General features: G+C 41.1%; 1 protein-coding gene across 2 annotated transcripts in view; it reads left to right on the forward strand.

Moving 5' to 3' along the window:
* Nucleotides 1-14,645, forward strand: part of cerk (ceramide kinase) — a 46,575-nt gene extending 31,930 nt beyond the window's left edge. For both annotated transcript variants that reach the window (XM_084060423.1, XM_084060424.1), the window contains 7 exons: nt 773-847; nt 1,357-1,509; nt 4,094-4,199; nt 4,589-4,671; nt 5,138-5,346; nt 6,780-7,000; nt 9,672-14,645. In XM_084060423.1, the coding sequence (XP_083916549.1) occupies nt 773-847; nt 1,357-1,509; nt 4,094-4,199; nt 4,589-4,671; nt 5,138-5,346; nt 6,780-7,000; nt 9,672-9,765 (941 nt within the window). In that variant the 3' untranslated portion in view covers nt 9,766-14,645. The remainder of the gene's footprint in view (nt 1-772; nt 848-1,356; nt 1,510-4,093; nt 4,200-4,588; nt 4,672-5,137; nt 5,347-6,779; nt 7,001-9,671) is intronic.
* Nucleotides 14,646-25,098: the final 10,453 nt, after the last annotated feature.

The following is a 25,098-nucleotide window of genomic DNA, read 5'->3' on the forward strand; positions in this document are numbered from 1 at the left end:
CGCATTTGTATCACTATAGTAATAATGAAAGAGGGCCCTTTATTTTCAACCACTAGGCATTAACCCTTTAAGACCTGAAGCCGATTCTACAAATGTCTTCTAAATCCCAACAGTATTCTGAAAAAAACATATGTTTCTATATCAGTGGTGCTCAAACCTTTTCATGCCAAGGACCCCCAAAATGATATGTATTTGGCCGACCCCCCAGAAGCAAAGATTTGAGTTATAAATGTTCGCTTTAAAAGAATATAAATATATTAATTTGCACACATTTTCTCGATTTAAAAAAAATAGCAGATCTACAATTGTATATCTGCTATTTTTGAATAGCCAAAGTGTAAAATAATGTTTTGTTTAGCTCAAATCAAAAAGTGACACAGATGCGTTCCAGGTCTTAATGGGTTAAAACAACCTGAATTCCAGCACATTTTTAGGACTATCCCCCTAACCCCCGCCCCCCCCGCCTCTCTCTCTCACTTATGATAAAATACTGCACAGCTCATTAAGAAATGTATTTTGCCGTGCCCTCAGGCAGTTAACATATTAACCCATGTCTGAATTTAACTTAATTAACATTTGGCTTAATTAAGAGCCAGTTGCAAATGGGAAAAGAGGGAGGAGAAAGTACTTTATAAAGTTTTCTTTGTAGGTTTTCTAAGTCGACGTTAAATTGACATAGGTGTATACCATATATAATAAAGTTTTTCAGTCGTGAGATTTTTTATTCTTTGCTTTAATCCATGCATTAACATTGTGGTCTCTTCTCTTCTAGGATCCACAGACTGCATCTGCTATGCAACTGTCGGGGCTAATGATCCTGTGACTTCAGCTCTGCACATCATAGTGGGTGAGTCAAAGGTAGTACAGAAGTATGTAGAGAAGACACTGGAGCAGCTCGGACAATTGAAGCCTCTTTTATTAAAGTACAAAAAAAGTATTGACTGACGTTTCGATCCTGAGGAAGATGCAGTAGCATCGAAACATCATTAAGTCGAATTCTCTCCCTGTCTCTCTCTATATTACTCTGTCACACTTTCACAACAAACTTACATCTTGTTGCTAGGAGACAGTCAGCCTATGGACGTGTGTTCAAACGTACCCGTTGTTGTTGTTGTTGTTGCTAGGAGACAGTCAGCCTATGGACGTATGTTCAAACCTATCTGTTGTTGTTGTTGTTGTTGCTAGGATACTGTCGGCCTATGGACGTATGTTCAAACCTACCTGTTGTTGTTGTTGTTGCTAGGAGACTGTCAGCCTATGGACGTGTGTTCAAACGTACACGTTGTTGTTGTTGCTAGGAGACTGTCAGCCTATGGACGTGTGTTCAAACGTACCTGTTGTTGTTGTTGTTGCTAGGAGACTGTCAGCCTATGGACGTGTGTTCGGTTCACCACAACAACACCTTCCTGCGCTACTCCGTCTCCCTGCTGGGATACGGTTTCTATGGCGACGTGCTGACCGACAGCGAGAGGAAGAGATGGATGGGGCCGGCCCGATACGACATCTCAGGTAAAATGATCACCATATCAACATACGCCACATAGACTGTAAAAATCACACCCTGTGTGAAGAGAGTGGTGCCTTTGATGAGCCCCGTATTAACCCCCGTATTGATGTTGTCATCAATGTTTGTTTATTGGACATACATACATACGGACACACGGACAAAGTCAGATATAGGAGTGGTTGGCACCACTCAAAAAAGAATATGGACGAAGGGAGCCATGACGTCAACCATTGGTTCCTACAGACCCGTTTTGAAGCCACTATTTCAGAGAATTCAATTCTGCCTCTTTTTGGTTTCCGGTCCCGAAATGGAACCGGAAAACGAACGCTATTGGCTGGATGGGGAGCGAGGGTCGGTCTTCACATAGTAGAGCCAGTAGAAGCCCTAGAACAGGGGTAGGCAACCTGCGGCTCTAGAGCCGCATGTGGCTCTTGGGCCCTCTCCTGTGGCTCCCAGTTGCTTGGGCAAAGAAGTATGCAAATGAATAAGAGGTTTTCTTTCTGTTTTTTTTTTTTACTTTAGGCATAAAGTTAGTTATTAAAGTTAAGTTATTAGTAAAAAAAAAGTACACCAGATAAAAATAAGAAACTAATCATTGAAGGAAAATAAAGAATTTATTAATGCTTGGTTTGTTTGCTTTCACCACCAACGTTTCTGGCTTACTGGTATACTTGATCTGCTTTGAGAAATACAATAAACAATAAAAAAAGTTATATTGAAACACAAAAAAGCGTCTCGAGACAGATTTTTAATAATCTTTTGGGACAAAAATGGCTCTTTTGATATTAAAGATTGCCTACCCCTGCCCTAGAAGCATACTTTACTTTATCATAATCTTTTTAATTAACTCATTGACTGCCAGAGTTAAACATTGACTATAGCTGCCCTTGCCAGAGATTCCGAGCGTTTCATACTAACCTTTTGAAAAATCATAGAATATCTTTCTTCACAATGATACACTCAGAGAACGCTTTAAAAGACGTAGCCGAGTCTCGTAGAATCGGAGAAAAAAATGTGTGCCGCCGTTGAATGTGGGTTGTTTTAGCCCCAAAAAAAAAAAAATCACGTTTTTTCAAAACACCGAGTGCCGCGCTACGAGCTTGTAGATCTGCTATTTTTGATTAGTCGAAGAAATCTAAAATGACACAGATGCGTTCCAGGTTTTAATGGGTTACTAGCCAAACTAGTGACTGAAAGCAAGTGACTTACAATAATGATCAAGTGTAAAGTCCAGTCAAATACCCATTGAGTTTAATGGCATGAAAAGATTTCTGCAACCAGCAGGAGGGTGAAATAGTGACACCTTCTCGGCCATTAATGAGAACTGCAGCGTTTTCAGTACTTCCTCATATAGCCTCATTTCCAGCGGTGAATGCTTGCCCGCCTGCTTATAACCAGAGGGGGTCATCACCGGTTCAAATCCTTGGACCGGCTGGGGAAAACCTGGGGGGCAGGGAAAGTAACATGCCTCTGACTAATGTTCCTCGCCCCCTCCAACAATAACTAATGTTCTTTACCTTGCCCTTGAGCAAGGCACTTAACCCCAATTGCTCCGGCCCTGCAGCTGTACAACACTGATGGTGCGTCGCAGCTGCACCGCCCCAGCCTGGCCTCTAGGGGGGGTGGGGGGAGGTTGCTGGTGCTCAGCAAACCTGGCCTGGATAAATACATGCATTTCGTCATCAGTAATTGTCCAGTTTTGCACCTTAGCATGTTACATTGTTGCCATTGTTACTTAGATAAATTGTAGTGCAGTTGCAAATGCACTAATGAGGATGCTGGCAGTGGAAAAAAGTGAATAATGAAAAGGCAGAATTCTCAAGCCGCCTTTACTAATGTACCACAACCAGTGTTCATTTCGTCAACTAAAACTATGACGAAAAATGTTCGTCGACTACCTTTTTTCACTGATGAAAACTAAACAAAAACTAAGCTATGATGACTAAAACTAAGACTATATATATTGACCATTTCGTCAACAAATAAAAACTAGACTAAAATGTTAGTGAGGGACTAGTGGAGAAGTAGAACTAAAAGACAAGTCATTTTATGTTTGGTTGTGCTCCGGTGTTGCGCTCTGAAAATAGCAGATCTACAAGCTCACAGCGTGTCATGCTGCGACGTGTTGTGAGCTTGTAGATCGGCTATTTTCAGCATGCAACTAAGTGTAAAATGAGCCATTACCACGCCATGAAGGCCTGCCAAAATACATTTTTGTTGACAAAATCAGCTGTAGATTAGTCTAAAATCTTACGATATTTAGTCGACTGAAACTAGACTAAAACTAAAACTTTTCAGATGACTAAAACTAAATCAAAGATTTCAGTCAAAATTAACACTGACCCCCACTACAAAATCGTACCAATTTCACCAACACAAAATGTTTTTCCTAAGTTTTGATGTTCCTGTTTTCGTTCTTTAATTAATTTCTTTTCACGTTGTTTCGTTCATATAAAAAAAGTTCACTTGCATCCAGAGGTAGTAGAGTGTGCGGTTTAAACTTTTTATTATACTTGCATGAATAAACATGAAAATCAAGCACTACCAAAAGTAAAACCTCTTTTGCACCGATGACCCTCCAACTAGGTTTGAAGACGTTCCTGACCCACCACTACTACGAGGGGACCGTGTCCTACCTACCAGCTAACGATATCCTGGGGACCCCGCGGGACAGGACCAAGTGTCGAGCAGGGTAAATAAAAGGCCTTATCATTCATAAAAACACTGACCTGGCGTCTCCGGTTGAACGTGAACACAGCTTCTAAACCATTCTTTAGCCCCATGGTCACTGAACCACTGAACCACAACATTCTGACACTTAAACTGCGCTTTTCAGAGAGACAATTCAGTCATGAATACTTTACATTACGGCTGACAATTTCCATTTTCATTTCAGTATGACACTGTATGCACATTGTATTCAATAACAGAAGTATGGCCCTTTCTAAATCCTTTCAGGCCGCGACCCTCCAAAATAATCATATTTGAAATGCCATCTTCCTGTGCATTTAGTTTTTGCCCTGTGTGAAGACTCTGGAAATAATGTACATAACAATGTACACCCCTATCTCCACATTTCAGCTGCCTGATATGCCGGCATAACGGGCAGCTACATTCTGAAGAGAAAGCAGAGAAGTACAAAACGGACAAGGTTTCCGACAGCGGTAAGTCCTTTTCAGATTCAGTCTAGCAGAAAGTTGCATGGTTTGACAATTCCTCCCGTTTTCAATGCAAGTCAAATTGCTTTTTGCTTAAATCTTCTTTGTGTATATTCAGCGGTTACTGTGAAAGTCAAGTATGTACTGATGTTTAAGGCTTTCCTCCAATCTAAATAATTATGGTTTTCAAGGAGAAAGAAAAGAAAACCCTGCATAGGATATATGCTGACCCACACAATCACATGTATTGGACACGCACGCACACGCCCACACACACGCCCACACACACACACACACACACACACACACACACACACACACACACACACACACACACACACACACACACACACACACACACAATGTGCCTCGTTAACCACGTAAACGATATAATAACCTTTTAACGATTTCTTTTTTTGTTTTAACCAAAAAATATCCCTCATACCCTACCTTTTTTAATGTAATGTTTCAGAGGGTGATGATGGCGGTTGGAAGACGATCCGAGGAAAGTTCCTGGCCATCAACGCAGCCAGCATGAGCTGTGCGTGTCCCCGCAGCCCCAAGGGACTGTCGCCGGCCGCACACCTGGCCGACGGGACCACCGACCTCATACTGGTCCGCAAGTGTTCCCGCTTCCACTTCCTCAAGCACCTCATCCGACACACCAGCAAAGAGGACCAGGTACACAGGCTCCTTTTCTCTCTCTTTACATGCAGACATTAACCACTTAAACCATATATCTTTGCTGTCGGGCAGAAACCTCTTATCTCTTACCTCTTATCTCTTTTTGTTGTGTTTTTTCGTGAATGAACGCCCTTCTTGATCATACTACAGCGTCACAGCAGATCCACAAGCTCAAAACGCGTTGTGAAGCAGCACACACACACAAAGCCACACAATTTGAACCCAGAAAAGTAACAGTTTTGGACATATGAGGTTTCCACCCGACAGAGACATTACATTACAGTCATTTAGCAGACGCTTTTATCCAAAGCGACTTACAATAAGTGCATTCAACATAGGCAGGGAACGAAACTACTAATCACCAGAAGTATTAAGTGCATTTCCTGCAAAAAACAAGCAACCAAGAGTATACTGTACCTAGCGCTAAGGTAAAAGTGCAACATATCAGCTACCTACTTTCTTTTTTTTTCTTTTTTTTTAAATAATTTTTATCCCACGATTTTTGTAACCCATTTTTTTCACCCGGTGCCAATTTCCTAAGTGATCCTGGGCACTACACCAGCCCTACACCAGCGCTACACCAGTCCCCCACAGCCAGGGAGGCCAGGGCCGAGCTCATGCTTCCTTCAGTGCACGAGAGCCAACTGACCTTCTTGTCACCTGACAGGGGGGAGTTTCCCTGGTTGGACGTAGCGCGTGGAAGGAACACGTTATTCCAACCAGTTCCCTTCCCCTCCATCAGGCGCCCCGGCTGTCATGGGGGAGGCGGTATAGCGACCAGGATTACTACATGTGTTTTGTGAGGGTATTAACTACCCTAGGAGACACGGGGAGAACATGCAAACTCCACACAGAGTAGGCCCTAGCTACCTACTTTCTTAAACAGAAAATAGCAAAATCAAATGAGCACGAGCTAAAACAAATAAGTGTATCGACTAAACAAGATCCAATAAAACAATACAACAATAATACAAGAGTGCGTACAACTAGTTAAGTAGTAGGCCAGGCAAAGACCAGAAGGACCCTTGAGCGACGAGGCAATCAGTCGCCCGAGGTGGCAGACCGAAGTGGTCGGGCAGGGGTGTAAGCATCGACCATAGCCCGGAGGTAAGAAAGAGCTGTTCCTTTCACTGCCCTATAGGCTAGCACCAGGGTTTTAAACTGGATGCGAGCCGCTACGGGGAGCCAAGACGATATACTTGGTTGATCTGGGTCGAGTGTTATTAGCTTGTAGATTTGTTGTTGTCGGCAAATGACACGTCGTACAACAGTTGAAAAAAAGAATACACTGTTTTACTCAATTTCTCAATTCCTGTCCTCCTTCCAATGCTTCCTTTCTCTTTCTCTCTCGCCCTCTCTCTCTGTCTCTCTCTTTGTCTATCTCTCTCTCTCTCTCTGTCTCTCTCTCTCTCTGCACTCCACAACCGTAGTTTGACCTGGCCTTCGTGGACGTGCACCGCGTGCGTCGCTTCCGCTTCGTGCCGCGCCACTGCCAGAGCGACTCGGACCTGACGCTGGACCTGCATCAGGAGAACGGCAAGCGCCTCTTCAGCCACATCTGCCGGGACCACCCGGCGTGCGGCTGCACCCCCGCCTACAGCAGCTGGAACTGCGACGGCGAGATCCTGCCCCACACAGCCATAGATGTCGGGTATGTACTGTGTATCCTCCCTCCGAATACAACAGCGCTCGCCCCCAAAACACGCTCGCCCCGGGGCAAATCCGGCAACCTTAGAACGGTCGCCACCTGGTATTCCTAAACATAACCTCAGTAAAACTATGCCTAAACCAAACCTTAATCGTAAACGTAACCTCAGTCAAACTATGCCTAAACCTAACCTTAATCCTAAACGTAACCTTATTCCTAAACATAACCTCAGTAAAACTAGACCTAAACCTAACCTTATTCCTAAACGTAACCTCAGTAAAACTATCTTGCACTTTTGAGCTTCAGGCATTACTACCAACACCAGGGTCCAAATGTCTCTATGGAAGCTAGAGTAGCGCCAAATTCACAGCAAAAATGTCAATGCTAGTTCACAACGCTAAGTGCTCCTCCCGATGTTCCCCGGGTTATATGTGAAGAATAGGTGAAGAAACCGTTTGGAAGTAGCACATTTTATAAACTTTTTAACTAGCAGCTGTAGATGTGACATTAATCAAGATAGAGCAACTACATGACCTATTTACTGCCTGAAATGAATAGGTTGTTTACAAAGCAAGCTGCCAGAGACGAGCAACGATTGTCTGTACTTCTCCTCTTCTGGCTGGACAGAGCAGCTGGCCTGGAGCAGTCTCTGCTCTCTACCTACAGTACTGGAGAAACGGGCAGAAACCTTGTATCTCCATATTTTATTATTTTTATATTTTTCCATAAATGAATGCCCTACTTGATCATACTACAGCGTCACACAAAAGTATCAGATCAGCAAGCTCGAAACACAGCGCGAAGTCGACACGTTTTGAGCTTGTAGATCTGCTACTTTTACTATTTTTGAATTTGAATCCTGATAGTTTTGGACACTCAACAGAGACGATATCTGTCGTTTTAAAACTTTAATACTTTCTACTTCTATACAGTTGGTTTCTGTCCATCTCAAGTGTTTCCCAAACAATGAGTTGGGACCCATTTTTGGGGTTGCACAGCCACTTTTTTTTTATGTTCTTTTTTTCAAAACATTGTCACAAATAAATAAGACAATACATCTTTAGCTGTAAATGACATGGTCTGTTAACCAATCCGAATCAAGCATTCAGCCAAGTCATGTAATAAATTGTGTCAACATTTTGTTTTTCTTCGCATGACTTGAAGTTCTCCGACTGATTTCATTTTTATTTTTCATTTTTAAGATTAAATATTATTAGAATGGGTCAAACTAGCAATAGAATAACTATTGCTACATTCTATTGCTTACATTTTTTTCATTGTGAATTGATGTTCAGAAGCATATTCCATAAAAACAAAGGGTGAAAACCTCAATCTGTAATTTATTCTGGTTGGCTTTTTTTAAGAACAGCAAGAACATTGCTTACAATGGTAATACCCAAACATCATAATTAGACATAACTATGCTAATAGTTTAAAAAATAAGTTTCATATTGCACCTTGAAAAATAACTCAATAGAAAAACTTGAAGGAAATTTTCTTTTGATAAATAACAACCGTAGGTTGTTATTTTCTTCCTCTTCACTCGAGGTTAGCCATGAGCCAATTAGCCAGTGTTTTATTCTGTCTTGGGGTTGATATGCCCTGTGGCTGAATCTTGTAAATGAATTCATGAAGTGGGGAAAAACATTAATGCAGGCTTTAGGTGGAGGCATAATTAATCAGGATGGAGAGTGTAAAAAAAAACATTGATGGTCACCTGGCGACTGGCGGGCAGTACTCTGTGCTCCACATTTCTGTGGCGGTCTGGGGCGTCAAACCTTCAACCTTCCTGCCCGGCAGCTCCACGCCAGCATGTAGGTCGAATACACGTTCTCTTCAACCAAGTACAATTACTCAAGTACTGCACTTAAGGTATCATTTTGAGGTACCTTTACTCTGTTTCTATTCTTGTAACACTTTATACTTCTACTCCACTATACCTCAGAGGCAAATATTGTACTTTTTACTCCACTACAATTATTTGACAGCTTTAGTTACGTGTTACTTTGTAGATTTTGATTATGAATACAAAAACATACATTAACATGATTTGAGTCCTCTGTTAAACACATTGCCATCATACTCTAGTTTTAGATCCATGGGCATGGAGTTCCGGAGTGAACTCCGGAAATGAGTTCTTTACTGAGAAAATTAGTTCAAAATTAGTTCTTTACTGAGAAGACAGACTGTCCAAATGAGTTCTTTACTGAGAAGACAGACTGTCCAAATTAGTTCTTTACTGATACTGAGACAGAAATGAGTTCTACATCGACACGTTGTGATCTTGTAGATCGGCTATTTGTGATGCTTTTGTGTGACGCTTCAGTATGATCAAGTAGGGCATTACTTTTTAAAAAACACACACAAAAAACGTACTTATTTCACCACTGCTGCCAACGAAAGTGCTGGGATCAAAAACCACTGTGGGTGTTCTTTTCCTTTTTGCTGATCTCTACAATTTTCTGCAATGTCTGCCGCATGGTAATTGTTTGACCATACGGGCGGGCACGTTTCACTGTGTTTCTTTGCTACTGTGTTTTTGTTGTATGACCTGTTGTGAAGTGCACAGAGAGAGACCCCTCGAGGTGATGTTGCACTATAAATAAAAAATAAACTGAAATAGAATTTCAGATTTTGTTCTAAAATGTCTTCTTTGTCTCTCCCCCTACACCAGAGTGCACTGCCAGTTGATCCAGCTGTTTGCTCGGGGGATCGAAGAGCCGGCGGTGTACGAAGACCTCACCACCAACAACCCGTGTGCAATATAACCCCCCCCGCCCCCAGACACTGGAAATGTCTTAAACTGCGTTTTGGGGAAGGTCACAGAAGGAATGTGTAATTATTTTGATTCCAGTAGCGCAGTGGTTCTCAACCTGTGGGCCGGGGTTTTATCTATCGGCTGCCGTGTTAAGTGGTCAGATGGGTGGACCGTGAACGCTTTGGAGATTTATAAGTAGGGCCCGCTGCTCCAGAAAAGGTTGACGAAACCACTATTTCCATTTTTTCCCCGGGTGCGTACCCCATAGTTGCGTGTGATAGGGATGAAGGTTGAATGGTGTCTGGTGTCTCACTTAATTTGAATACCTAATCAGACCCTTTTAAATACTTAAAAACATGTTTACTGCTTAAAACGCGATATACTTTGTTCGCGGTGGTCCCCCAGGGATCTGTACTTGGACCCCTCTGGTGCGTTGTCACAAATAAACTGTTACAAATACTGTCACCTTTTACCTGAGGCATGGGGAAATAAAACAGGAAAAGAATGGACTTTTATGGAGTGTGACCCTCCTTGTTTTTGATGTAAAGAATAATCTTAAAACCTTTTGACCCCCTAAACTCTTGTCAAATATCTTCCCTCATTCTTTGAGGGTTTATTTTTGTTTGTTTTTTAACGCAGTTATGAAAGGCATTTGTAACAGTAGAGTAGTGCAATACTTGTCAATATTTGTTAAACTGACATTTTTGCACATTAGCCTGTCTGCTGCTTGAGAGTAGTAGTGAATTAAGTGTTTCAAATATAATTAAAAAAGTGTTTTATTTATTAAAGTCATACTTTGTAACTTTGCTTTTTGGAGTGTTTTTGACGACACCTCTGGTTGCTACGTGGTCCTTCCAGCATCTTGTTGCTGTCAAGCAGAAACCTTGTATCTCCATATTGCAGTTCATCAACCAAGACCGTCGCACAAGAGTAGTGAAAATCGTCGATCTACGAGCTCACAACGCGTGAGCTTGTAGATCGGCAATTTTCACTATTTTAAAATGTCCTTTTGAATATTAATAAAAAAGGGACAGTTTTGGACATACAAGGTTTCCACCAGACAGCGACGATATTCTTTGACTGTGATTTACTCACAGGGAAATTCATCACTAAAAACCAGTATTTTAGAGAAGTGATTACGTGGCGATAGTTTTTAAAACTATTGAAAATGTTGCACAGTATGACTTTAGGTACAGCAGAAAAGTAGATTAATAATTATGGAATGTTTTGCACATTTTGGTTTAAAACCTTTATTTTGTTATTATTATTATTATTATTATTATTATTATTATTATTATTATTATGCTACAAAAGTATACCGTGTCAAGTAACAATTGCCTGTGGGTTCATTTCGTGTTTTAGGTTGTGATAACATGCTTTTTTTTTGTATTGAGTAAGTAGTTATATTTCATTTGAGTTTAAAGAAAGGACCCCAGATTAAGTGATATACCAGACACCATCCAGTCAGTTTGTACTATTTTTAATGGGTTCAATATCACCTTAAATTTTCAACAAAATAGTAATCAAACAGCATTTCAGTAGCGTTTTCATAATTACAGCTTTGTAGACGTGGGATGTGGGCTTCATTGAGTCGGACTTAAGTCATGAAAATCCTGACGTGTGACTTGACTTGGACTTGAGTCACACTTAACCCATTAAGACCTGAGGCCGATTCTATAAATGTCGCTATATCAGTGATTCTCAAACTTTTTCATGTCAAGGACCCCCAACATGATATGTATTTGGCCGCGGACCCCCATCTCAAAATATTTTGTTCTGGGGACCCTCAGAAGAAAAGATTTGTCTTACAAATGTTCACTTTAAAAATATATATATTCAAAGATTTGCACACATTTTCACGATTTTTCAAAAATAGCAGGTATATCTGCTATTTTTTAATAGCCAAAGAAAGCTAAAATGACACAGATGCGTTCCCGGTCTTAATGGGTTAACCCCTGTAGTCTTAGAGATCTGGACTTGAGTTACTACCATACTTTGACCACTTTTTCCTGTCTACACCAACTCTCTTCGCCAAAAATAGCAGATCTACAAGCTCACAATTGCTATTTTTTGGCGAATATTCCCCCCCAGAATATGGACACTGGGGTTCAAGTGTTAAGTTGTGAAAATCAAGAATTGTGACTTGGCTTGAACTTGTCCCCAATGACTTGTAACTTGGACTTGAACTTGCACCGAAAGACTTAAAAAAAGAAAAGAAAGCTCTGATTTACAACAAAATGAGCATTGACCCTACCAGTGGAGAAGGACTGCTCATTTGGTTGTCAGATGGACCATTTAAACCCAATGCAGTGTCAGTTTTTTTGTTTTTGTGTGTGAACTGAAAAGAACTGACTGATAAAAAAAATAAATTAGAGTAGGGATAACCAAGGCCAGCTAGCTCTATTATTGCTGCAGTATCATTCCGTATAGTGATATTCTTAAATGTCTGAAATAGCTGTCAAAACAATAGTGTTGAAATATGTGTTGCACTACTAGTGGTGCTCTTTGAGGCGCTGCTCTCCATTCCAAATCTCTTGGTTTGCTCGACAAACGCATGCTGGCTCTTTTCCAGTACAAAGTGTAACCTAACCCACAACCTTCCATAACCTGTACGTTTCCAGAACCCATGAAGTTCTGTTCTGGTTTCCCATTATAACCACAGCCACCCCTGAAGGGAGAGGTACTATAAATGAAAAAAATATATATCATTTCAAAATGTTTTAGTTGAAAATAAGTATAAAGCAGAGGTGTGGACTTGAGACTTGGATTTGAGACGCGACTTGGACTCGAGTCACAAATTTGATGACTTTAGACTTTAAAAGAAATACTTAGACTTCAACGACAATGACTCATGACTTGATTTGCACCCTTTGACGTGAAAAGACTTCAACTCTTTTCAAGTCACCTGAGACCTTCCAACAAGCTTATAGGACTTGTTTGGGACTCGAAACAAAAAAAAAAAAGATTCAGGACTGTTTTGACTTGAGGACTTGACTCAGGACTCGAGAGCAAAGATTTGAGACTTACTTGTACTCGCCAAAAACAATGACTTTGTCCCACCTCTAAAGTAAACGTATAAGAGTTCCGGTGCTCCCAGAACTCAAGGTTATAGTACCAACCTCCCGAGCATGGGGCCCCAAATTAGGTTCTGAGAACCTCTCTATCTGAACAAACAAACAAAACTAATTCAGGAGAACATGTGAAATATGTTTTCACGGCACAGCGTGGTTCGCTTAGTTATTGGAAGTGGTAACGAGCCAGTATTGTGTAAGGTGCAGATGACCCTCCCCCCTCCCTTCCTCCCTCCCTCCCTCCCCTTGTTTGCAAGCTGGCCTTGCTGCATGTGAGGGAAAAAGGTAGCAATTCATGATGCAATTCAACATGCATGTGCTTGTTTTTGCATCAAAATCACAGGGTTTTTAAACATGTGTGTCCATACTGTATACCTGACCAAAATACCAATAATCTCAATTTAGGGTTGCCAACCGTTCCGCTTGAAATAAGGAATCGAACCCTTGTTTGGAAACTGAAAGACGTGTCCCTTATTAAACTGATAATGGGGACACACTTTTGTTCCTTCGTTTTTGGGGGAATCAATCAATGACAATCTTTCAAACAGCTCATATACATGCAGTACATACACTTAAGGTACAGGTACACTTAAACCCTCTAGACTTGGTAAAATGGAACTCAGTTTCTGTCTACACACCAGAATATGGATGCTGGGGTTCAAGGGGTTAATACAATATACAAAAACTGTACATAATATAGGCCTACGGTGAGATTTTATCTTTCTCTGGGCATCCCCTATTTTTCTTAGAAATAATTCCAGGTAGTTGGCAACCCTAATCTCTGTTGCTGTGATGTAGCTCCAATGTTGATGTCAGATTGCTGTACTTCTTTGTCCAGGAACTATATTATTACATTACATAATTAGCACATAACTTAATAACATTGTGTAATAATATTACTTTAAAATATATTACCATTTACAAGTAATATTATTACAGTTAATACAAGTAACCCACTGCTTTCAGAATCTCTGTAATTTATCTTTATGATGCACACTAATAACAATGCAGTTTTGTCCACCATTCACTGTTTAGACTTTTATTAGTTCACAGACCTTGAACTGATAGAGGGCGCTGTTGCTTCTGGGATGTTTGTCTTTCATCATTACACTGAAATTGAGGCTGCTACAATATCCTTATAATATCAATAGCATTACTCCTATTCTATTCCCTTTAGCCTCCTCTTCCATTTCATATTAGGCCTGGTCCTTGTGCGCTCACTACAACAATGTAGCTTCAGTAAGACTACAGCAGACAGTCTTTTACAAACTTTATTCTTCTCCAGTAGGACAGGTTAGCAGTGTTCTGACTATAGTCAGATAACAGACAGACATCAGTTTAGCCAGTAAATCTGACACGTTGCTGCTTGCTATCGACTCCTTAAGCAGTTTTTTTCCAATATGTCTTTCGTGTGTGTGTGTGTGTGTGTGTGTGTGTGTGTGTGTGTGAGAGATAATGTACACCTTATCGACTGTGGAAAATGTTGGCTAGTCAAGTGGATTCGATTTGCGCTGGCTAGAAAACAAAGTGTCTGTATCATTTCAGCAGCAAAGCAGCATGATTATATGTTATACTCTTGTCTTTGTAGCTCCTCAAATGTCTTGTTTGCATCAGCGATTCTCATCCAGAGAAGGTCGGGAAACCGCTGGGTCTGTGTTGTACACGAACTTCAAAGTGAAATCCCAACACTCACCATTAAGACACTGTCAGTGCTGTGTGATCTGTGTAGCTGATGATGAAGGAACCTATTTAGTTTTTTGTCGTACTGTCCTTGGATTCTGTTTTGTTTGTTTTCTCCATTAAAGATGCTGGATCTCTACTATGGCAATATCTGGTTTATTACCTTGTAAAAAGTAAGCCACGTGACTACGTTCTGGGCTCTAACCTCCATTCTTATTCTTTTCCTGGTCTAAGTCATCATAGTTAACTAAAAATAATGGGGGAAAAGGAAAACTAAAATTGGAAAAAAAAAAAAAAAAAAGGACCACTTCACACCCGTTTTCAACGATATTTTCATATAAATGGTCCTCCTCACAAATGCTCATTACAAGATGGCAGCATTTTTGTCTACTCAGTCTGTGTCTCAGAGGAGGGCTGTGGACAGTTCTGAAAAACCCACCTACCAGTGACATCATCGATGGGAAAGCCAAGCTAATAGAAACTGCAGGCTTTCTATTCCTGGAAGCATGCTATAATAGAAGCCATTAACTCTTTCACTGCCAGAATTATTTTGATTTTCTTACCTTTTCCAAGTAGTCACAGAATATTCATCTCCAGTGTGATCGACCCCCTGATGGTTGCTAATCACGGAGGGTTTCACTGTGCTTGCGCACTTTGTGCGTTCGCTTGTTATACGCAGTTGAAAATAGCATTAACCAGGAAGTGGATGGAGCTGTAAATCTTTGGACGTGTTCAGGGGCGTCATGGCCATTCACTGTGCGTAAGACGCGACACCCTCACTTTCACAGATCCGTGATTTCATCCCCCCACTTTTTGAAAATATAAAAAATATATATATATTTTTTTATAATTAATCGGTAAAATCAGGCAAAAATAAGAATTAAATAACCTAACCCTAACCCTAAAACCGAAATAAAGTAACCAAAACACGAAAAAAAACTAACAAAAAACGCAAAAGTTTGAAAATACAAAATATGTTTACATTTGACAGTTACAAATGTTTTTCACACTTTTTCAAAAAATAGCAGATCTACAAGCTCATAGCGCGGCACTCGGTGCCGCGCTATGAGCTTGTATATCTGCTATTTTTGAATAGCCAAAGTGTAAAGTAAGGGGTACAGTTACAGTCCACCGAAACTCCATCCCCCCCCCACCTTCTGAGAGCCCGTGACGTCCCTGGACGACGTGTTATCTCCTGGTTCTGTGTGAAAACGGGGGAAAAAAACGCATTAACGCGTCCATAGCAGTAAAAGAGTTACTGCTACTGATCTTGTATTTCAGTTTTAGTTAACTGAAATACAAATAAAAGTGAGGCGTGTGGCGCTTCTCATACTAGATCAGCGGTTCTCCACACTCTGACAGTATACTGAAGGGTCCACTCTTTAGTCAATTTAGAACCTCCTAAAGGAACCTCCGAGAGGCCCTGGAGGGACTAGATAGACAGTAATCCTGACAATCCTAACGGTAGAGCACATTAATTCATGTCGCTGCTGCTGCTTGAAATACCATGGAACCTTCTAGTCCTTATAGTGTGCACTGCAGCTGCAGCTGCTGCTGCTTTAATAAGCTCAGCAACCAGGGGGACGTTATACCCTGTAAATCCTCCAAACAAAATGGCCGATTTGAAGGACAACACTTGCATCCTTGCCAGCGGCATATTGACCAACCCCTCCCGCTCGCCTGTGCAATTATTAGAGAGTATCCGCTGCCGGCGCCCCCCCCCCGCGACGCCAGGACTCTCTGACGGCGTTTTCATCGCCGTCGTGGCGGAAACCTTGTATCTCCTATATGTCAATGTTTCATTTTTGTTTGTTTTTATGAATGCCATATATACTTTGTCGTTCAAGTTCGAGCGTCACGCAAAAATTGCAACATTTGACATTAAGGCCTAAAATGTATTGGCTATTTTCACAATATTTTTGCATGGAAAAGAAAAACTGACAGAAAGAAAGAAAAGTTTGAAAATGTTTGCCTATAATGATAGGCTATGCCCAAAATAGGATGCCAGGTTGGAAGAGGTTAATGGTTGCAGAAAACACGCGTCTACTCGTATAACATGTGTCACATGATACTATGCAGATGTATGTTGTGATTAAGATGCACTCAGCGTCAGTGCTGATCTAGAATAAGATTACTCTGCAAAAAAAAGAACAATAACGATATACAGTAATGACTGCTGAACAGTACAGTACCGTATACAGAGAGCTCACACAGCAGTAGCGCCTCATTTAACTACAATACCATGCTGGGACTGGCCTTTTACAGTGCATACACACACATTATACAACACCGCTGAATAGGCATCACATAAAAAACATTTTCACACGCACGACGAGGACACACACACACACACACACACACACACACACACACACACACATATCCTGAAAAGTAAAAATGCTGGGAACAGACAAGGTTCAAGGTACAACCCGACTGCAATGATTTCTGCAACACCCTTCGGCCTCCGGCATTCGTTACAAGGCAGTTAGACCGTCTAGTGGAGAACAGTACAGCATTAGTTCTCAGGGGTACTTGAGGGGGTTCCAGGGGGTCCCCAGCTAAATGATGGATAGGAACCAAATGAACCCTTATGTGTCTGTAACGGGTCCATTTGGTACCATTTGTACACTCTCAGAGTTAAATTAACATTGATTTTACAATATAAATTGGGGTCCCAGAGATAGAAATGCCATTAAATGGGGGTCCGTAGCCTAATGCATGTCAAATTGGGGGTCCTTGAAATTAAAATGGTTGAGAACCACTGCAGTACAGTATAACACAGTACAGTACAGTACAGTAGCCTAACAGGTCCACCATAAGCTGCAATCAAACAGATGTCTGCTACAGTCCCATCCATCCCCCAATAGATCCAGGAAGCTCGGCACAAACGCTCCCCATTAATCTGCCAGCGCAGCACCGAGGCCTGTACTGTACCTTCCACCTCCTCTAAAGCTCGTCTGCTCAAAAGTCAACAGCTTGGTGCTGAGCCAGCTTCAATCAAAAGCATCCGCCTTGTGAAGCGCTGTTGGTGGGGAAGTAACCGAGTACCTGTACTCAAGTACAATTTACAATGTAGGCATTTTAGCACAGTGGTTCTGAAAGTGTTTCATGCCAAGGACTCCCAAATTGATATGTGTTTTGCCACGGACCCTCATTTTAATTATTTTGTGGCAGGAAGAGAAGATTTTTGTTAGAAAAATGTTTAATACTTTCAAGATTTTTGTTAGAAAAATGTTTAATACTTTCAAGATTTTTGAAAAATAAATAAATAAATAATTTGACATTTTGAAAAAAGCCGATCTACAGGCTGTAGATGCGACGCTTGTACTGTAGATCTGCTATTTGTAGCGCTGCAAACATATTTCTAATACATTTTGAAAACCTGTGAAATGGGACATATTTCGGCATAATGAGTGCTTTCACTGTTGGTATATTTTTGACGGCTGCATTACTAATAATAATAATAATACCTGGATTTTACGTTTAACTCAAGTCAATGTTGAACCCAGGACTATACTTGAAACAAGAGTATTTATACATTGAGGAATTGCTACTTTTACTTAAGTAAAAAAACTAAACAAAACATAAACACTGGTGCTGTGCCAGAGACAATCACAAGCATCCGTGTTTACTGTGAAGCGAGAGTCTCTCTCATCCACCTGACACACGGTCTGTACGGTGCTTAGCCCATTAAAGACCTGAAGCCCATTCTACAAAATAACTCCTACATCCCAACAGTTTTCAGAAAAACATATGTTTCTATGTCAGTGGTTCTCAATTTTTTTCATGTCAAGGACCCCAAAATTACATGTATTTCTCCGCCGACCTCCATCTCAAAGTATTTTGTTCCAGGGACCCCAGAAGCAAAGATTTGAGTTAAAAATGTTCACTTTACAATTACAATGACTTCTTTTCTATCAATTACACACCCCATGAAGCATTGAATTCATGGAGATGTTTTAGTTTTTGTCTTATTCCTAATTAAGCCAATAATTTGAAGGCCGGCGGCAGTCTCTCCGGTCATCATGAATATCCCCATGAATTCAATGCTTCATGGGGTGTGTAATTGATAGAAAACAAGTATTTTTGTTGGGTGAACTACTCCTTTAAAAGAAAATATATTCAAAGATTTGCACACATTTTCATGATTTAAAAAAATAATAATAGCCAAAGTGTAAAATAATGCTTTTTTTAAGCTAAAAAGAAAAAAATGTCACAGATGCTGCGTTCCAGGCCTTAATGGGTTAACGTGGGGAAGGCTTTATAATACTGTAAGGTGGCTTCCTCCTCCTCCGTCATTGATGCCTTCTCCCTTCTATGAAGTATTATAGGAGGAACACAAGAACCAGAGAGAGCTGCTGACGCCAGCAAAGGGCCAAACGTTCCCCTATGGATTCACTGGTGTTTTTGTTCCCGTCGAAAGGGGCCATTATTCCTGAAGGGATACTGTAACTGTAACTGTAACTGTGTGTGTGTGTGTGTGTGCGTGTGTGTGTGTGTGTGCGCGTGCGTGTGTGTGTGTGTGTGTGTGTGTGTGTGTGTGTGTGTGTGTGTGTGTGTGTGTGTGTGTGTGTGTGTGTGTGTGTGTGCGTGCTTTTGTATCACTATACTTGTGAGGAACCAAATGTCCTCACAAGTATATTAGAATTTGACATTGTGAGGACCACAATTTCCTGGTCCTCCTCACAAGAGAAATGGTTGTCTTATGAGTAAAAACAAACATTTAGAGTTAGGCTTGTAGGCTAATTAGAAAAAAAGGTTCAGTTTGGGGTTATAGGAATAGACATTTAAAGGTTTGGTTTAGGGCTTGAACTTGGGGTTATATTTTTCCCTATTTTATAATTATTATAGTTATTATAATGCGCCGGGGGAGAATTGCCGATCTGCAAACTCACATCGCGTTGTAGCACAAGGCGCTATGTGCTTGTATATCTGCTATTTTCACTGCCGTCCTAAGATTACTTTATGTCCCCACAAGTGTAGTAATATACGTGCGTGTGTGTGTGTGTGTGTGTGTGTGTGTGTGTGTGTGTGTGTGTGTGTGTGTCGTGCGTGTGAACATGTTTTTTATGTGATGCCGATTCAGCGGTGTTGTATAATGTGTGTGTATGCACTGTAAAAAGCCAGTCCCAGCATGGTATTGTAGTTAAATGAGGCGCTACTGCTGTGTGAGCTCTCTATACGGTACTGTACTGTTCAGCAGTCATTACTGTATATCGTTATTGTTCTTTTTTTGCAGAGTAATCTTATTCTAGATCAGCGCTGAGTGCATCTTAATCACAACATACATCTGCATTGTATCATGTGACACATGTTATACCTGGCATCCTATTTTGGGCATAGCCTATCATTATAGGCAAACATTTTCAAACTTTTCTTTTTATCTTTCTTTCTGTTCTTCTTTTCCATGCAAAGATATAGTGAAAATAGCCAAGAAATATTAGGCTTTGATAAATGTCAAATGTCCTAGCATGTTCACATGATGTATACTTAACATTACGTTCAGACCATTTTTGAAATTGATATTATTTTATATTTTTGGAAAAAAATAACACGAGGTGCTCACAATGTTTAGGTGCCCACTCATAAAATGGCACTTAATTCTGTTAATGGATGCTTTGTAACAATAATCAAAATCTACAAAGTAACTTGTGACCAATGTTTTCAAATAAAATAGTTTGAGTGGAGAAAAAAGGTACAATATTGAAAAATATAAAGTAAAAAAAAAAGTAAAATAACCTTTTCATGTGTCTATGAGGTTGATAGAACTTCATTAAGCCCCCTGGTGGTGTTTTTATGGTGTTTTATGTCTTCTCTGACTATTTTGAGTTGCTACTGTACCTGGAGGCTGAAACCTTGAGGGTCAAACGTGCCAATAGAGAAACAGCGCTTTAGTGACAGTAAAAACATACCCTCCCCCTCATTATCATAACACAACAGGTGTGGGCATGAGGAGGAGGAGGGACTAGGACAGGTGGGTGGTGCTAAGGTGGTGGAGGAGGTGCTAAGGTGAGAACCAGGTATACTTAATGAACTGGAGGCGTGTCCACATAAAAACATAATTTCAACAATTTCTGTACACTTTTTTGAAAAAAATATTCCTCCTAGTATAACCATAATACCTGATGATTATATTTTAGGGGGGGGGGGGGGGGGATCACTGAAAAGTACGACACCCTGTCTTTAAGTACAGTACTTGAGTAAATGTACTTTGATATTTCTCCGAGATGTTAGAGAAGGCCTGATTAGTGATAAACAACAATGTGTTGAAACAGAAGCAGAGCCACAGACAATATTGATATTGAATAATGTTTTATTAATTGAGTGGAAACTATTCCAATATTGATTGATTTATTCGGTTGACATCTTTTATTGTCAAAATAAAGCATACTTATGCATGAACACATGTCAAAAGGATCAAACACAACTAAGTTGGACAGCTGGTTTCTGTTCTGCTTCCTTTGAGCGTGTTAAACACAGGAACCGTCAATGCAGAACGTCAAATGAAGATTTTACATCTACATTTGGTATGGTCACAGACCTCATCCCACCGACACTGAGGAAGAAACAGAGACACAAATGTTGCTTTAATATATACTCATGATTACAATATTATGCAATATATATTTGTGTGTGTGTGTGTGTGTGTGTGTGTGTGTGTGTGTGTGTGTGTGTGTGTGTGTGTGTGTGTGTGTGTGTGTGTGTGTGTGTGTGTGTGTGTGTGTGTGTGTGTGTGTGTGTGTGATGCACAATCTATGAAAAGCGCAATGTATATGCACCATTTACATTAAACTGGTATCAAACAGTAGTTATTTCTTATCCGTTCAGTCAAATAAGGCAAGGCATTGTGAGCCTGTAGATCTGCTATTTTCACAATATTTATCTGTGAAACCGAGTCGACCTACAAGCTCACAACGGCGTCGTCCTGGATGTTTTAGTGAAGGGAGAAGAGTCTGGGACGTGTGGAGCGTTATCTAAGATGTTTTAGGGAAGGTTCTGACAGCTTCCCTGTGTTAGCTGATCTGAGTGAGCGGGAGGGAGGGGTTGTAGGGTTGGATCAGGCTTTGGAGATAAGGGGGTGGCATACCTTTGGATGCTTTGTAGGCCAACATCAGTGTTTTGTACTCTGTGCGGGGGGGGGCAGAGAAGGGGGGAGACATGTGAAATGTTTTGGCTGGTTGAAGACCAAGCGTGCTGCGGCATTCTGGGTTATTTGGAGTGCACATGCCGGGAGCATCAGGAGAAGTTTAGGGGTCTGGCGTCTTGCTCAAGAACACTTCGGCACGTAACCCAGGGGGAGCCGGGGATCAAACCGAGAACCGTCCTATTCCTGCTGAGCCAGTGCAGCACCTTATCAGACAGCAAGTTATGTCTCATGTGTTCAGTCAAATATAGGGACAGTGTGTGACAGAGAGCTGGACTTCATTTACATTTACAATGTAGTCCATCATTGTGTCACAGTAATCTGAATAAACGGAGCCAGATAATTCTAGTCATATAAGGTATTTCCGCCCAACACGACAGCAACAACTATATATTTTCACGGCCCCTCGCGCCACTTCAGAGACCCACATAGTGAACTGTCCTCAAGCGTTGGTAAGATAAATGTATGGGCTGCAGGCCCCCGCAGGTGTAATGTTCCGCCGTTTCCCTCCAAATAGCTGAGCTAATGTGGCTGTGCAGTCAGGGCTGGTGGAGGACTCTATTTATTACTCATGGGGGTGTACTGTAGCTTAACCAGCAGCACGACACCGCGCAGGTGATTACCCAACAGCAAGCCCGCTATGGCCCTCCTACCTGGAGGAGGGAAGGAGGGAAGGAAGGAAGGACGAAGAGAAATGTTTATGTATATGTTTAATTATATGTTTAGTCTGGGGGAACACACTGACCTGGTAGTTTGCTCAATTTATCCTTTGGGGGATGATATACAGGCACTGCATAGTGTGAATTCTGAATTCCCATAGAAGTGTTTAATATCGCGTCAAACAAGAACTGCGTTCCAAAAATAAACAAATGATCCCAGCGGTTTGACTCTTATGGATATGAAGCATCAACTGACGGTGAGAAAACGCTAATGTTACTTCCGGCGAATTAGTTAAAGTTATACAATGCAGGTCCACAAATAACGATTTTTAGCAGCCTCTGCTGGTCATTACCGTCACTGCAGGCCGTTCGTTTATTCCTCTGTTACCCAGAATTCCATTTGTTTTCACCGGAAGACGGAAGCGTTTCAAAAAGCGTTCTTTTAATTGTTTTATACGATCTGTGGATCGTTTCTCTTAGCCAGTGGAGCTTTAGTTACCGTGAGCTGTGTTTTCTTTTTCTGTTTTTCGATCTTCAAATCAAACAATCTCTTAAAATCAGCGTGAGTTTCCTTTTTGTTATTAGCGCAGTAGTTCCTGGCCAATCAAGAAACCGGTGCGGTAGTTCCTGGCCAAACAGGAAACCGGTGCATTTCCGCTTCCGTTTTCCGGCCAGATGACGTCATTTTCGCGGGAGAGTCAACCCCGACACCGTTCAATAGAAAATATATAAATAAAAGGCTTTCGGGGGTGAAATTCATGGAGTGGGTGTTGTGAAACATTTGCCACTCACAAAAGATATACAATTTACATTTAGTTTTATTGAAAAAGTTACCTAGTATTACTTAAATTTTAAATTTAAAATTTTCGCCAGAAACAGACTGTATCAAATATAAGTGATTATTATGACTGACTATCATAAACGATACAGAGCCTCCTCCCTGACAATATCGCAGAGACAGTTTGTTTATTTTTCGGACCACAATTCTTATATGAGACGATTCTAAGATGACCCAATGTTATTCTCCATAGAGAAATTACTTCCACGACCCAGGGGATGAACGAGTGACGTCAGGACTTCTGTACTCTATGGGCCTCGGGTCTAAATCAAACAAATGCTGACATGTGGTCGGCTGTTGCGCGATGCAGTTTAATGTGTCCATGTGTAGAGTATTGATTGAGTTAGTGTACAGCACATGTCAGTGCAGAGTATTGATTGAGTTTCTCTACTGTACGTCTGTGTGCGGTATTGACGTGACACGCTGTTTATTGGAGTGTATACAAACTGTGTTAGCCATAAGACGTCATTCACACTTTGCCAACAAGATCCCTCTATTAACGCTTTAAGACCTGAAGCTGATTCTACAAAATGTCTTCTAAATCCTAACAGATTTTTGAAAAAACCTATGTTGCTATGTCAGTGTTTTTTTCATACTTTTTAATGTGAAGGACCCCAAAATGATATGTATTTGGCCCCCATCTCAAAATATTTTGTTCCAGGGACCCCTAGAAGCAAAGATTTTAGTTAAAAATGTTCGCTTTAAAAATATATATATTCAAAGATTTGCACACATTTTCTCGATTTTTCAAAAATAGCAGATATACAAGCTATGAGCTTGTATATCTGCTATTTTTCCTTCCTCACGCTACAGAAACAGGAGATAGGCTCTTGTCCTGTGGGCCACATGACTCGGCAAGGCTTACGGGGGTTCAACGTGGTTTAATGTTTTTATTTGTCTGCAACACTTTATCTTTATTCCTGAGTTTCCACAATTCATCACACACTCAAGCATAGAAACCGTGTTTGAACACAGTTTAACTGGACTCTTTCTATCGATTGTTTTATTCAGCTTAAAGGCTTGGAAAGTAGCACTCCGCAGAGGCAGAGACTCTACTTGCTTTTAAGAGTGTGTCTTCTTGTCGTCTCTCGGTTCGGGACACAGATCTCTCTAACGTCATGAGCTGTCTGTTGGGTACCTTTATTATGTAGTGATGTCCTAGTGTTTCCTGTTTGGCCTTGTTGCAATTGTAGCTCACCTGTGTCTTGTTCAGTTCCAGCCAATCATGTGTTAATTGTCCTCGGTGCTCACCTGTGTCCTGTTAGTCTGTGTCTATTTAAACCTCCCTGTGTTCGGTATCAGCTTGCCATATATTATGGTCAATGTCACCATACGTTCCTGTCTGCTACTTTGAGAGTTTTGAGTGAATAAATCATCATTAGACGTCATCAGTTTGCCAGCTTGGTTCTGCTTCTGGGTCCTCACCTGACACACCGTGACATCTAAGACAGTGGTTTTCAATCGGTGGTTCCGGGGACCACCAGTGGTCCTTGAGGGAGTACCAGGGGGTCCCCAGCGAAATTAGTTAACATGGCTATTCAAAAATAGCAGATCTACAAGCTCATAGCGCGGCACCGAGTGCCGCGCTATGAGCTTGTAGATCTGCTATTTTTTTTTAAACCTTGAAAAAGTGTGCACATCTTTGAATATTTACATTTTTTTAAAGCGAAAATTAACTGATATCTTTACTTCTGGGGGTCCCTGGCACAAAACATTTTCAAATGGGGGTCAGCGGCCTTAATGTGTATCAATTTAGGGGTCCTCGGCATGAAAAAGGTTGAAAACCACTGATCTAAGACCATTACAGTACGCAGCCATCCATAAACCCCACAAATACCCCCGTTGTCCCCCCGTCGACTCAACAGCAAGCCAAGCGTCCGACCGTCTAGACAGAACGGCCGACGCGCTCTGTCCACTAGCTGTTGGAATGGTCTAATATCACACCTCATCA

Source organism: Gymnoscopelus microlampas, assembly GCF_963454915.1.
Source record: "Gymnoscopelus microlampas genome assembly, chromosome: 6".
Classification (NCBI taxonomy): domain Eukaryota; kingdom Metazoa; phylum Chordata; class Actinopteri; order Myctophiformes; family Myctophidae; genus Gymnoscopelus; species Gymnoscopelus microlampas.